Genomic DNA, 16,098 nt, shown 5'->3' on the forward strand with positions numbered 1-16,098 from the left:
CTGTCATGCAAATATAAGTCCTAATTAAATAAAATTGGCAGGATAAAACACTTTAATATTTTCTTCCTAAAATTGGAGCCAAACCATAGGATAGACTGGGAACCTACTGAGGTTCGCCTCAGGATCTGTGGCTTCCCTTAGTTTCTCTTCATTTGGATTCCTTAACAATGTTCCAGATTTGAGCTTTTCCTAGTTTATTTGATCGAGCTTCATCCTCAAATCTTGTGTTTATCCCTCGGGGTAGATATATGATTTGAGGTAGAGTACTCTTTCATTTAAACTGTGAAAAATATGAGGTCAGTTTGATTTCATATTTTTCAAAAATTATATATATATACGTAAATTAAAAAGTCCTTCCGAAGCGAGCGACGGGATTTCGATTCCGGTGACCGACAGCTTCTTACGGGCGACCCCCAAACATAACTTTCTTCTTTTTTTGTGCCGACAATTAGATATAAATGTTTAAACATGAACAATTTGTTGTAAATATAAGTTCGTGAAATAGAATGACTCTCTTGTGCTTTGGATTTTATTTTATTATAAAATGTAACTGTTAGATGGGGTTTCTCTATTCAACCAACAGTTTACGCCTTGACAAGCCCAAGCTCCCGAGTCAAGTCGTGGCATAGAGTTTGTCAGAAAACATTATTTTTTTAGTTTTATCGACATGCATTTTCTTAGTTTTATCGACAATCATAGTTGTTCTCACCTTTTTTTTTTCAAACGTCGAAATGATAGCTTTTCATAGTGTAATTTGCTAGCTTGCTACAAAAAGCTAATTTATGCAATTTCTTAATATGCAATAAATGAAATTAAATTATAAAATTTTATGATAAATTTTCAGTTATCATATAAGTGCACAATTTCTCAAAATTATTTTTCTTATTATGGGATACACAACACTCAAAATATTATTATTTGCAAAACTAACAACCAGGTGATTATTTTGAAGTACCAAACCGATCCATTTACGCGTATCACGATCAAACTTTTGGGAATTTGATAAAAGTAAAAAATATGAGTTGGTTTTATTGTGAATTTTGATATTTGAGTGAAAAAATTTAAAATGAATGAAAGAGGATGCTAGTTTTATAAATATTAATGTTTTGAGACTTTATTACCCTTATTATAAATCATTTCATTAAAAACTCAACAAAAATCATATATGAATAGAGAATCATGATTCAAAAAAGTAAGGAAAGACTAATTATAATAAAATTGTTGAATCCTAAATTGTTCTTCGTGAACACACCTCGAGAGTTAGAACTAAGAGAGAGAGATATCAAGTCGGGAGAGAAAAATTGTCTTTATTTACTGTCTGAGTTGCAACTTATAGAGATCTCAAAATACAGTTACATGAAAAGAAGGGAATAGCTATTGTAACTGTCCAAATAACTGAATCAACGTGTCCATTGAATAAAAAACACATCATTATACAAAGGAAATAAATGGTTGCCAATTGACTACTATTTTAGTGTCGATCGGCTCTGTCGCTTGACAATCAAATCGATTTCACGAAGGATTATAGTCGATCGATGTAGCCTCATGACCGACACCGAACAAAGTTGCTCGACTGATCAACGTCTACCGATTTTGTTATGGGATCGACCGCCAGTCTCGTCTGCATCTCGCATTTCAGCACAGAAATTCAATCACCTAAAACTCCATCTCAGTCGTACGATCCTTTGAGATTCGTGCTTGCATTTTTTTTGTATACAATAATAATGACTGCAATATCCTATTTAGTAAAATATGTTCTGACTTTGAAATGCAAGCTAACTTACCTGGAAGAATAAAAGACAAAGCACACATTTTCAACACAATAATGGTAGACACTATCACTTGAGGTTTTTTGAGATCACTTCTGTTTTTATTTTTCATTTATTATATTTATTTATTTTTTAATGTTTTGATTTGAATTAAAACATATTTGGTTATGATGGTTAGAAACTTGAATGTTCATAAAAATAAGATAACTAGTTTCTAAAAATAAAAAAACATATAAAAATTATACTAATAAAACAAATTCTTAAAAATAAAAGCAAAATTGAAAATAAAATTAGAGAACAAAACTGATGTAAACACTATTAATTCTAGAAATTTTTACTTGAATAATGGTAATAGAACACTCACGTGACATCTCAATGATCACAAAATGAATTCTCCCAACATCCGGGCCTCTCCTGATGCTTCCTGACATATCAAGTTCATACTCACGCAGCCTGATCATAGATTACTGGTTTAGAAATACATAAGCAAAATATGGGCTCGAAAAAAAAAAATAAAAGGAAAGCTTCAACATCACTAATTAATTCTCACCTTTCCTTAATATAACTAGTGTTTGCAAAATAAATGGGTGCATCTATTCGGACGACCACTATACCATTATAAGTATAAGCTTCAGGATATTGTAAAATATTTCTGTAAACTGTTGTTCCAGGAAGTCGTCCCAACACAGCTGCAAAAATATTCATCCCAAGTTAGCATCAAACTACATTGTCGATGAATATTTTGATTTAGCAATTCATGGACGAAAAGGAGGATATTGGATTTAAAAAGAAACTCAAAAATATTTTTTTTCCGGTTTTTTTGGGGGGTGGGTGGGGGGGAGGTGCTTTTTTTACATTTTTAAACCAAAATTTGTGATATCACATAAAAATAACACCTTTTTTACTTTTAAAAAGTGAAATGCACCGCGTGCTCAGGGGCAATTTATATGTTTTTACATATCTAACACCTATACTTTATTTTTTGGCATTTATAAGCCTAAAACTTTCATATCACATAAGAAAATACATACATTTTAACATTTAAAAAAGTGAAATGCACCTTTACATGCTTAGTTAGGGGGCAGGGGGAGCCAATTCATTTGTTTTTAGATATCTAACACCTATACTTTGCTATTTTGCCTTTATAAACCTAAAACTTTGATATTACAAAAAAAATACCACCACTTTAACATTTAAAAAGAAGAATGCACCTTTACTTTTTATGCACCTTTATATACATACCACCCAATTCGTATCTAACACCTAAAATTTGCTTTTTTTGCATTTACAAACCTAAAATTTTCATGTCACATAAAATAAAACCATTTAAACTTTTAAGAAATGCACTTTACATGCTTAAGCAGGGTGGCATGTCTGTAAAAATTGAAGTTCAGGTTTTTGATATTCAAATACGTAGGAATCGAGTGGTGTGTATGTAAGTCTTTTTTTTTTTCATGTGTGACATAGATTTAAGCAAAAATAACTGCTGATTCATTCCTATACATGCAAGTGACATAGATTTAAGCAAAAATAACTGCTGATTCATTCCTATACTTGCAAGTGACCATTACTAGATCATCCCATGTACTCTCCTTGAGTTATCAGTACTGTATAGCAGCAGGAGCATGCATAGCCAAGTTTATGACCGGATAAGCTTTTCAAAGATAATTATAAGAGTTCACCTACTGAAGGAGAAAATAATTTGGGAGAATTATATACGTAGCACACAATTCTTATCTATTTACATATCTTACACCTAAACATTATTTGCATATACAGTACTTTAATGCTTTAAAGCTAAGCATGAAAATGTGCATTTCACTTTTAAAAGTGATAATAGTACTATATTTTATGTGATATTAAACATTTGAGTGCTAAGTGTGTAAATATAAAAGTTTAAGCGTGGCATATGTAAATACATAAGAATTGTATGCTATTAATGTAAATGCCACAATAATTTTTGCGTGAGTTCATGGGAAAGTAGGCAATGCAAAGGGTAAAAAATGAGCCATCTAAGATAAAAATACTGAGACAAATTTACCAATTGCAAATATACTTGTTGAAGCGATCCATTTGGATCGTTAAACTCACCAACATGTGGATTTGCTGACTCGTGGATGACAAATGCAAGAGAGAAGGCCACCTACAAAAAATGAAGCCTCGGTTATAAGAACAACTAGATTAGGCTCACTGAACACCACATATGGATTAATTGATTGCATAATTGAAGTCGTCTTCAATTTAAAAGCATGAAAAAACAATCAGATTTTTCTTTCTACAAGAGTTGAGTCATGTCAACTTTTAAATGGAACAATTTTGTTGGGTATCCAGATATAAATTTTTTCCCTACCTAAAATACATAACTCTGAATGGTACAAAATCTTCATTGATTATTTCATTATTATTTATATTTTTTTCTTTCTTTAAGTTCCTCAAAATCTGAAATTTTCAAACTTGTACGGATTGATTAAAAAATCAATTATTTTTTTCTTTTAATGATTGAAATATATTCCATATATTTTATTTAAAATGAGGTGATCAGGGACAAGACCCGTAATAAATATAAATCAGCATAAGAATCAAGATAATTTCTTCATAACACATACACTAGGTCTCAAACCCTAGACCGGTACTTTAAGAACCAAAGAATGTACTGCTTGCGCAAGGTCTTTTTGCAAGACAAATCCTTTTTGACATAGCTCATGCCGATATACAAATATGAATTGTTACAGTAGACTGCAATAAGAGAACAAAAGAATCATCTACCCAAACATTATTAAAAGCAAATTTGCATCCTTCTTTCTGCTGAATCCTGTAGAAGGATCCTCTATTTTCATTCTTGGAAGATTTACATACATACCACTAATGTGTTTACATATCTAAACCTGAACTTCAATTTTTATGTATCACGTATCTATGCATGAAAATGTGTCTTTCATCTTTTAAAGGTTAAAATAGTGAAATTTTTTTTATGTCATATGAAGGATTTGGTTGGTATAAATGTAGAAAGTAATGTTTTAAGTGTTAGACATGCAAATACATAAGAATTGGGTGGTATGTAAGCAAATGCCCAACATCCTTTAATCCTGATCATTGACAACCTTCATTTTGAAGCCAATATATCTTTTTCAACCCTCAGTAAATATATCCTATATCCTACATTTCTGAATCCTATAGTGCCATTCAACCTTATCAGTTTGTTGATCATCTATTTTTTTTCAAATTTATTGCTTCCTTTCAGCTATTTAAAATATTAGATGTCTCTAATATTCAATCGAGGAAGATTCTATGATTATGCATTGGCTTTGAAATTCCATGCAGACAGAAAGCACAGGTTACCACATGTTCCTCACCATTGTTCAAGAGATAAAATTCAGGTTTCATTTCAAAGTGATCACACAACAAATGGGCTTAAAATATCATTCCAAATACAAAGCAAACCCAAGAAATTCAAAAAAATATTAAAATTTCCGGCAATAACATTAGTAATATCAAATAAAATTTGAGTGCTTACTCCAATAAGAACTCCAATCTCAATACCAAAGACTAAAGTGGTGATGCAAGTTACAATCCAAAGAAAAAAGTCTCTCTTATCTACACGCCACAAGAAAATAGCTTCTTTATGCTCCACCTAAAAAAATTGCAAGGAATGAAAGAAAAACATTAGAACCACCAATACGAGCAAAAAACTTCTCATGCGACCCTTCCAAAAGTAGTTTTCTTAAAATCATAATTTTTCTAAATAAATATTTCAGAAAAACTATTTTAAAAAAAAGGAAATAAGTGAGAGCAGCTTCAAATAAAAGTAGTTTTCTGCCTTGCAGTATATTTTCCATCACTTTCCTCTAGAAAAAAAAATCAAACTAAAAATCTTGATCAAGATTATCTAAACGCTACTTTAGTTTTGCCGTAGTAATTTAGCACAGAAAAACAATGAGCACCAGTTCTTACTACAAAGTAATAATTGATGTGTCATATTAATCTTCACATTTTCACGGGGAAGGAGCATCATACTACAATAACAGGAATAAGACTAATATTTGGACAACCGGCATATGAATTAGCTAACATAAAAATATTAAAGAAAAAAAAAGAAACTTTACAATGCTTTCATATTCTCATCAAATTTTGTTCAAAATGCATACTGGATAAGCAATCCATGATGAATCAAAGAAATTAAAATAAATGTAAGAAGAAGAAATCAAATGAAGCATGAAAATTATTTTCAGTTAGCATTAGAGAGAGAGCAATGCCAACAATATCAGTATAATAAACTCCTTGAAATACTATAAAGGACACAAAGTATAAAAGTATGCAGTAATAAAAAATAATAAAAATAATAACTTCAAATGGTAGCCTGCATGCATGTAGAATATGATGGTGAGAAAACAGGGAATAACTCGGTCTGTTCTTACCAGACCCATCACAGCAGACACCACAATTGCAGCCAGCGCACACTGGAACAGATGAGATTAAATCTATTTTAAGCAGAAACATTAACTAATTAAAGTTTAAAGATAAGAAAGTAGAATGACCAGAAATTCCTTTGACAGGAGGAGGTGGGAACGTAAAGAAGGGATATCTAGATGGGTAAGTAACAAAATACTATTAAAAACTGAATTTTCTGACCTCATATTAATTTTAAATTTAGATAATGAGAAAAATGTCAAAATAATACCGGACTACTTACATATGGTCATTTTAGTCCCAGATTGTATAAAAGTGTTAAATTACTCCTTGTATTCTTTTAATGGGGTTTAAAATAATCTTCACTGTGGATTATTTCAACTCATATTTAAAAAATATGGAGACTAACTTGACATTTTTATGAACTCTGGGACTGAAATGACCTCCTGAAGTAATTTATAGAGGGTTCAGTTCTCATTTAAATTAAAAGCCATACCTGAGGTATATCTCTAAATAATGGTGTCATAAACAATAGAGCGCATCCCATAATAATTCCCATTGTAATTCCAGATAAACCAGTTTTGGCCCCACTCTCATGATTTACAGCTGATCTAGAGAAGGAACCTGTACTCAATTTGGAAACACAAAGCTTAAATATGAGTTAAGAATTGTCAGCAACAACAAATAAAAGAACTTTCGATCCATCCAGAATTGACCGGGCCAGTAAGCCTTCATACCAGTTGTCGGATATGAAGAGAAAAATGAGCCACATATGTTTGCTACACCGAGACCAAATAACTGAAAATGAAAAGTAATGAAAGATAATTTCTCTATCCAACACATACAAAATAAAAATAAAGCTCCAATGCCTCATGTAATTAACTACGATATGATATGATCCTTCAGAGCTTGCTTCTATGCTTCCAAAAAGAGATCATCAAAGCACTTTGAAGCAATGATCTTGAAGGTGAAGCTCTATATTCTGAAATTTTCTCTTTAAACAATGAGGTTTACGCTTGTCTCAATACATCATGTATCAAAACCCTGAGCTTCATCAAATTCAAATTTTATGAACTTCTGATTTACCGAAGCATATTTTACACTCATATCATTTAAACAATTCATTTATTGCTCTATTTTTTCCAGTGCATATCTTGAAGACTTGATCATGAATTTACTTCTTTTTTTTTGAACTTTTTGCATGAATTTATTTATTTAATTTTCTATTAATATTGATTATATGCATACCATTGAAGGCTAAAAAATTATATTTACTTATCCAACACCTACATCTCTTTACCAAAGAAAAAAAAAACAGATATTCTGCTGTCACCTTACCCAACCTCGCTGGAAATTACAACCTAGAATCCTCCATTAACTCATAGGAGTAGGCTTGACGTAGACAATGGGGATTATAAAACTCGACGAAGGTGTGGGCTCGACATGAGAGGGTAGAAGGCAATATTTTGTTTTCATAAGAGCATGCAAAAAATATTTAGCATGTTGTATTTGAACTGATTTTTTCTCTTAAAGGAAAAATATTGGTTGTGTGAACACTTGGATGAATTATTCTCCATTGCCTTAAGACTTGTTGGCAGGCCACTAAAGGGATTTGATGATCTCATTGGAGACGTGCTTTGGTGAGTAGTAATTTTCAATTCTTTGCACTTCTTTCATACAAATCTTTTGTTATTTATATTAGAGGTGTTGTCTACTGTTATAATCCAAAATAAAAAACTCCTAAATCTTGTGTTTACCCAATTGTTTGTTGTTTTAAGTGAGAATCCCTAAATATGTATTATTCTAGAGAACTTGTACCTGTTCAGCCATTTGTCTTAATTCACCCATCAAATCATCTCCAAAAACTTCAAATTTGGCGTCATTCTATTTGACTCATTCCCTACTTCAAAAATAAATAAGAATTATATGTAATGTTATATTAAAATTCTTGGAGACAATTTCGCCCAAAGAAACCCCTAACTTTCCATCTTGTGTTTCCAGTTTCAATTTTACTAAGTTTTATGTCCCCAACAAAACACTCTAGATCATACTAGAGTGTTTTGAATACTATCTCTAATTTAAATTACTGAATTTACCTATTTCCACAAATAGATCTAGCAATTTTCCAAACTAGGTCACCTCTGGATAGGACTGACCAATCTCTAGTATATATGTGTTTCTCCATATCAAATGAATCCCAAAAAATACCAAACTTTTTAGATCAGTATTTACCACCCTATCGTACAATTCAAGTATTTTTTGTATGATTTTGAGGTGAGTAAAGAAAATTCAAATTGTTTGAAGTGAGACTATCAGATTCTGGACAAAATCTGGAATAAACCATAATTCCACTAATGTCACTTCCAGTTGAGCATTTCTACTGTAATTTGATCTTTTAACCCTTGAAGGAGATTCAGTTCAACTAGATCACCTCTTAGTGATCATGATCCTCCCCAAACAGCTACAACTCACACATTCCTCATCATTCTTGGTATCAGAAATAGGTTAGGTGGACAAGCAGTTGACTTTGTAAAACTCTGTGGAATGTGAGGCTTGACAAAGCTTTTGCAACACTTGATCTTCAACACTTTCTTTTAAGCAATCTCTGTCGTTCCCTTAGTTTAATTTCTTTTATTTGATATTTTATGTTTTATTACAAGAATTAGTTGCAAATGTGCATGTTTGATGCAAATTATGTTACCATTTGTGATAGCACTAACTAAGTTAGCCTCACATTCAAGCCTAGCCAGCTCACTTTAACCTACCTATCCATAATTGAACTTGAGTGACACCTAAACAGCAAGGGATAGCTCCACATTGCAAATTAGGCCTACCCCTTAATTCTTAATTATTAAGGGAAAAGCCCATGTGTCTATTCCTACTTTTAATTTTTGTGACTAAGCTTAATTGTTTTGTTACTTGTGTTTCTATTATTATTTTAGTATATTGCGAAGGTTTAAAAAAAAATTATATTTGCATTTTATCATTTGCAATCGCAACTCATATCATATTTAAAACAACAACAACAACAACAAGTCTTTATCCCACTAAGTGGGGTTAGCTACATGAATCCTTTTCTTCATTGCATCCTATTGAGTGTCATATTTTCACTTATAAATTAAGATAATTTTTATACAATAGGCCAAAGTCTTTTTAGGTCTACCCGTCTTTTCTAACATAAGTCGAATCTAAAAATATCTACTCTCTTGATCAGATCATTAGATGGTCTATGTTTAACGTGACAAAACCATCTAAGACGACTCTCGCTGACCTTGTCCGCCAATGGAGCTACACCAACCCTATCACAGATATACTCATTTTGCATTTTGTCTCTCGGTGTCAAGCCACTACTCCATCTAAGCATTCTCATCTCAGAAACACTTAACTTTTTTTATGTTTTTCCTTTAAAGGACAACATTTTGTGTCATTGAGCATTGCAAGTCTCACCACCATCTTATAAAGTTTCCCCTTTGGTCTAAGCGACACTTTTCTATCACACAATAAGTCTGGCACATTCCTCCACTTCAACCAACCAACTTGAATTATACTAATAACATCCCCATCTGGATCACCATCACTTTGAGCAATAAACCCGAGATATCTAAAATGTTCACATTTTTTAAAAAATTGATCACTTATAGTTACAACTCTTCCACTAGAGTTGTTGCTACTAAAATTACATTCCATGCATTCAGCTTTAGTTCTACTCCAATGTAGACCTCTATCATTCAAGTTTTTCCTGAACTCTTTCTTTAGTCTTATCCACAAGAAGGATATCGTTAGCGAAAAACATACACCAAGATACATCATCCTGTAAATGTCCAGTAAGAGCATCCATAACTAAAGCAAAAAGATATGGGCTTAAAGTCGATCCTTGATGTAATCCAACTGAAATAAGAAAATATATGGTCAATCCTTTTGTTCGAACACAAGTAATAGCTCTAGTATACACTTCTTTAATAACTTGAATATAAGTCATGTCAACACATTTCTTCTCTAAAACTCTCCAAAAGACTTCTCTTAGAACAAGGCATATCATAATTAAAAGAACAAAAAATATTTTTTTAAAATCATTACATTATAAACCATGCCTCTTAAATTAGCAAGTCAAGATTAATCGGATTTAACTAATAAAAGAATAAAGGAGTTTAACATGCAAACCAATAAATAAATTCTCCAACTTAAGAATCTAATCACAAACTTAGCAAACTAAGTCCAAGACATTATCCTTAGGTTACCAAATTCTCCGTTAGTGAACAATCCCACCAACATAAATCATTTAGGAAGAAGCCTTTCTAGAAGAACCTAGGGACACTCTACCACCTAGAATAAATGGCCTTGGGAACAACCCTAGAATGAGCATGTTAGAAACTTTGAAACTGGATTAGAACTCATTAAGAAAGTTAAAGTTGATGCACATTGCTATGACAGAGTCCATAGCCCTAATAACTTACTTGATTTGCTCAACCAAATGGATGAATTCTTTAAGTGGTATCAGATGGATGACTACCAAAGAACAACCTTTATAAAAATAAAACTAACCGGCCATGTTAAAATCTTTTAGACCCACCTTTTAATTAAGGAACAGATGCTAAGAAAACAGCAATTCACATAGATATAAAAAAAGAGATGCTTAGAGATAAAAGAAATCATGAGAAGAAACTTCATGAATATTAGATAACTTTAAGACGGAGCAGTACAAAAGTGGTGGAATACATGAACCAATTTGAAGTCTTAGTTGTCAAGACTTATTGCACTGGTTATGAGTGACAACAAGTCAATAAGTTCACCATTAGATTTAGGAGCGAAATTTGCTATAAAGTAAAACTTTAGGACCCAAACACTTTAGGAGTGAGATTCGGTTGCTACGCCCTACCTCGTCTCTGGGTGCCTAAGTATCTGTCGTGAGCCTTTCCTCGTTTGAACCTCGTCATTCATGTGAAGGCTATGCCATCCTAAGGTGTTGTTAAATGGAATGATGTTTTTCACTATGCATTACTTCTAAAAAAGAATAAGAATGATTCTTCAAACTCCCGACATAGAGGGCCAGGTTGCTGAATTCTATATTCCTCATATGCAATCCAAAGATCAACTACTAGACCTACATTAACACCCACTAATAGCCAAACCAAAAGGATCACACAAGCTTTTGTCCAAGACCAAGGAAATAAATTGCTTCAATTGCCATAAGGGTCATTTGCAACACTAGTGCAAGGCCAAGATTATGTTTCTTGATGAGATTGACGAAGGGTTAGATGATGATATGGTGGACGAAGAAATAGAGGAGATCCATGATGACACCATACTTTTTGATGAAGAGGTGGAACATGAAGACAACACATTGAGTGTGTTCAAATGCTTATGTGCTTCTAGTGAAGAAGATAGTTGAAGAAGAAATATTTTTTTCATGTACGTTATGAGCATGGAGAAAAAGTGTAAGATGGTGATAGATGGAGGTAGGGCTATAAATGTGATATCCACTTCGTCTTATTTAGAGCTGCCCTTAAACCAAGGCCTCATCAAGTGTCATTCCATGTCACCTGAGTGGATCACACTTTCCTATATTTCATAATCAGATGTTTGGTACTTATCAAGATAAGGTTATAATGATCGCATTTGATGTGATCTCCTTCTCATCAAAATCACACATGCTTGTTAGGTCGGTCATGACTCTATGATTTGAATGTAATTAACTATAGAAGAGAGAATGCTTATGTGTTCAAATTCAATGACAAAACTATAAAACTCTTTCATGTGAAACCAACAAAAAAGAGGGGAACCACACATCCTCATAGAATTTACCCCACATCTAATATCAAAAACCTTCATAACAGGGCAGAGAACATCCCCCACACAAAATGTTCCCTGCATAACCTCATAAACCCCGGTCTGATCTTTAGCCAAAATCGAGCTAAAAGAAGAACGCTAAACATCACTCAATTGTATTTTTCCCTAACACTGTGGAGGGTTCTTCGGGCATCATTGTTGAGAGTCCTACAAATTTATCATCACATTTTGACTTCAATATTATCAAAGTAAGATTTGACAGCATTAGAAAATAATTTTCTAACATAGGATCACATTATTTGGTTCATGTTAGTGAAGCTATACTCGAACCTATTAAATTTCAAATCTCCAACATTGAAGCTCCTTCCAACTGAATTTCAAGATCCATATTTCGATGACTTACCAGATGGTATACCACCTCTACGGGATATCCAAAATGTCATAGATTTTATTTCAAGATCACAGCTATCAAATCTATCCAATTATGAAACGAACCCTTCTGAACAAGCCGAACTCAAGAGGGAAGTTGATGAACTAATAAGGGAAGGTTTCATCCAAAAAAAACCTTAGTCCTTATGTATTTCCAATATGGTTGGGCCCTAAAAAAGATGACACGTGGAGAATGTGCTTTAATAGTAAAGTGGTCAACAAAATCACACTATAAAATATAGATTTCTAATTCCCCGATTGAATGACATGTTAGATCTTGTTAGAAATGCCACATATTTCTCCAAAATTGATTAAAAAAATGATCATCACCATTATAGGATAAGGGCAGAAGATGAATAGAAGACAGTTTTAAAGACATTTGATGGATTGTATGAGTGATTAATCATGTCATTTAGAAAATCCAATGTACCAGTTCTTTTATGAGACTCATAAATACAGTTTTAAAACCCTTTATAGGAAAATTTATTGTAGCCTATTTTGATGACATTGTCATTTTCATCCCTAATGAAAAAGACCAACTAAGACACCTCAGATTAGTGCTACTTAATATACAGGAGGAAAAGTTCTATATCAATATGAAAAAATGTTCCTTTTGTATGCCTGATGTTACCTTTTTATGGTTTATTGTGGTTGTTGATGGTTTAAAAGCTGCTCCCACCAAAATTCAAGCCATCTTAGATTGGCCCATACCTAAGAGCGTCACTAATGACCATAGTTTTCATGACTTAGCAACCTTCTACCGAATTTTCATTAAGGATTTCAACATAATTATAGCTCTTATCACTGACTTCTTGAAAAAAGAAAAGTTTGTTGTGGACTATATTTAGCCCAAAAGGAGAACAAATCAAAGTCTTTACAATCAAAGCTTTGTGATTTTAACAAAACTTTTGAGATCACTTATGATGTCTCTGGTGTAAGCATAGGCGATGTTCTTAGTTAAGAAAACCAACTTTTTGCCTTCTACAGAGAGAAGTTGAATGAAGCAAAACAATGATACTCCATGGTTGATTTTTTTTTTTTTTGTTTTAGCTTTGAAAACAATGATACTCCATGGTTGAAACAATGATACTCCATGGTTGATTTTTTTTTTTTTTGTTTTAGCTTTGAAATAAAGACCGAATAGATCTTGAATATTTAACTATTGAAATAATCAAACACAACATTAAAAGTAATATATCATCTCGAAAAATGAAAATATCACTTAATAAAGAGTTAATTATTCAAGAAAAGAAATTTAAGATATTTATTTGATTTGTGTTATACCAACGAATTTTTCTCCTACCTAATCTGAAGAATATATGAGGTTTAAGTTAAACTCGGTCACCAAACTTCCAATAAGGGCAAGCCCCTATTGTTAATTAGATCTTAAACAGCTAGAATTACTTAAGAAAAATCTTGACAAAGGTTTATTGTTTTCAAGAAATTCAAAATTTAGTTTCCACGATTGATTATAGGGAATATCAAATAAGAAAGCTCTAAAGTTGAATATTTTAATTTGGAATCCAATGAAAAAAAGGTATGAGATGTCAGATATACTAAGAAAACTCAGTGACATCTCAACTAACCTATTATTTGGCTTTAAATATTTTAAAGAAGATTTATTTGATGTTTAAATCTTGACATTGTATTGAAAAATTAGGACTATGATCGCGAGGAAACCTAAGAGGTGAGGATTTAAGTCTTAACTAGATAAAACAACTTCAGAAACCTGAGACTAAATGTGAGGTTCACTCAAAAGAAGCAAAACCTAAAAAACATAGTCTTTAAGGAAAAAAAAATATTACAAACAAACAAGCAAACAAGCAATAGACTTAACAACCCAGTTTGGAAAGAGCTGCCATCTAAACTATTTAAATGCATTTAAAATCATGCAATCGGTCTCAATGAATGTAATGAAAGAAAGGATATGTCGATATTTATTAAGAATAGTAGGCATTACAACTTAAAATATAAAAATCAAGATGTCTAAGTATGACTAATATGCACAATTTCCTAAGATTAAAATTAATTTGTTTTTGCAAATTAAAAATTTATAATTTTTATAGCTAGCCATCATCAATTATATTTTATTTTAACTTCTATTTTTTAGTGCATAAAGCAAATTGCGTATGGTTATGCATGTCCTTGATGATGAATGCTCAGAAGATTTATTTAAAAGGTCAATCGGTATGCATATGCAGAACTCACTCTATAGGACAGTAATGCTCAGATGATAAATCATTCATTTTCGTGCAATGAGTGCGGCCCCGAAAATAAGGAACTGTGTCTATATGCAATGCACATGCCTAAATGAACTTCTCTACCCTAAAACCTAAATGGTAAAAAAGTTTCTACTCAACTTTATTTAATTGTAAATTTGGTTGTTTTATATGCATGAAGGTCTAAGATGTGAATGCAATGTTTTGTGTAACTTTTATTTTAGTTATGAATTTCATTTAATTTTAAATTTTAGATTAAAATTGTTAGGTTGGGTAGAAACTTTAGTCCTTAGCGAGCCCACCAAAAATCCAGGCAATAAACACACAAAGCAACGACCTGAAATTTGGACAAATCTATCGAACACATACCAACAAAACAACAAAAAAAGACAATAAAGGGTATCAAACCTAAACCTTTGTCTGACTCATTGGACAAAAATTTCAATATATTTGTTAGTTTAGTTGAGGTTTATAATTTTGCATTTTGTGTTCATCTTACTTTGGATGATTTAAATGTCAATAGTCAACAAACTATGACAGCCACCCTAACTCTATAAAAGAAAAGGCTTTGCAGGAAAACAAACCTACATTTACTATAATAGCCTAGGTTTACAACGACACCCTAGGTTACTATAACAGCCCTGTAAAACAATATTAGCACATCTTAAACTTACTATAAGAGCCTAAAAACATGTATAGAAATTCAATCAACCAAAACTAGCATGTAAAGAAAGTATAATGAACAAAAATAAACTATTTTTCCTAAACATTTAGTTTGGAAGAAGAAAACCCATCCTAACCATACATTTCTAATGATCAAAACACCAACCACAAACCAAATCGACCTTACCACAACCTAATCCTAAATCATGGTTAGTGTCGTATGATGTCTAAATAGTAGTGAGTGAGAAAAATGAGAAAAGCTCAAAAAAGGCGTTATCGTTCAACTTTTCTAAATTTTATTTATTGGTTTCAATTTTTATCAAGAAAATATTTTATTTAAAATTATTGACATTTTAGTGAATTTTATAGGAACTTTTGAATTAAATTTCTGTTATATTATAAGGAATACATAAATATTTAACTTTATTAATAGTTATTGAATACTATAAATCGCTTAGAAAACTAATTATAGATCTTATAAGCCTACTATACAAAATTTTAAGAATTTTAATGATGTTATAAACTTTTATGAATTAATTTGGTTTTAATTTTATGATTTTTAGGGCTTTGAATATTTTAACTGAAATAACTTTAAAGTGACTTGAAATTATTTTTGAAAATTGGTATTGTTTAAAAACTTATTGTAAAACTTTTATGAATTTTTTAAATTTTCTTAATCCTAAATCATGGTTAGTGTCGTATGATGTATAAATAGTAGTGAGTGAGAAAAATGAGAAAAGCTCAAAAAAGGCCTTATCGTTCAACTTTTCTAAATTTTATTTGTTGGTTTCAATTTTTATCAAGAAAATATTTTATTTAAAATT

General features: G+C 31.7%; 1 protein-coding gene across 2 annotated transcripts in view; it reads right to left on the reverse strand.

Moving 5' to 3' along the window:
* LOC110033734 (sulfate transporter 4.1, chloroplastic-like) overlaps positions 1–16,098 on the reverse strand; it is a 45,397-nt gene that overhangs the window by 11,167 nt on the left and 18,132 nt on the right. The window contains exons 9-15 of one of the 2 annotated variants that reach the window (XM_020737800.1): positions 6,914–6,974; positions 6,673–6,800; positions 6,185–6,226; positions 5,284–5,400; positions 3,861–3,912; positions 2,320–2,458; positions 2,134–2,222 (exon numbers count right to left, since the gene is read on the reverse strand). In XM_020737800.1, coding sequence (XP_020593459.1) covers positions 2,134–2,222; positions 2,320–2,458; positions 3,861–3,912; positions 5,284–5,400; positions 6,185–6,226; positions 6,673–6,800; positions 6,914–6,974 — 628 coding nt within the window. The remainder of the gene's footprint in view (positions 1–2,133; positions 2,223–2,319; positions 2,459–3,860; positions 3,913–5,283; positions 5,401–6,184; positions 6,227–6,672; positions 6,801–6,913; positions 6,975–16,098) is intronic. The other variant, XM_020737799.1, reaches the window with a different exon arrangement.

The sequence above is a fragment of the Phalaenopsis equestris genome, unplaced genomic scaffold, assembly GCF_001263595.1.
Source record: "Phalaenopsis equestris unplaced genomic scaffold, ASM126359v1 Scaffold001271, whole genome shotgun sequence".
NCBI classification, from domain to species: domain Eukaryota; kingdom Viridiplantae; phylum Streptophyta; class Magnoliopsida; order Asparagales; family Orchidaceae; genus Phalaenopsis; species Phalaenopsis equestris.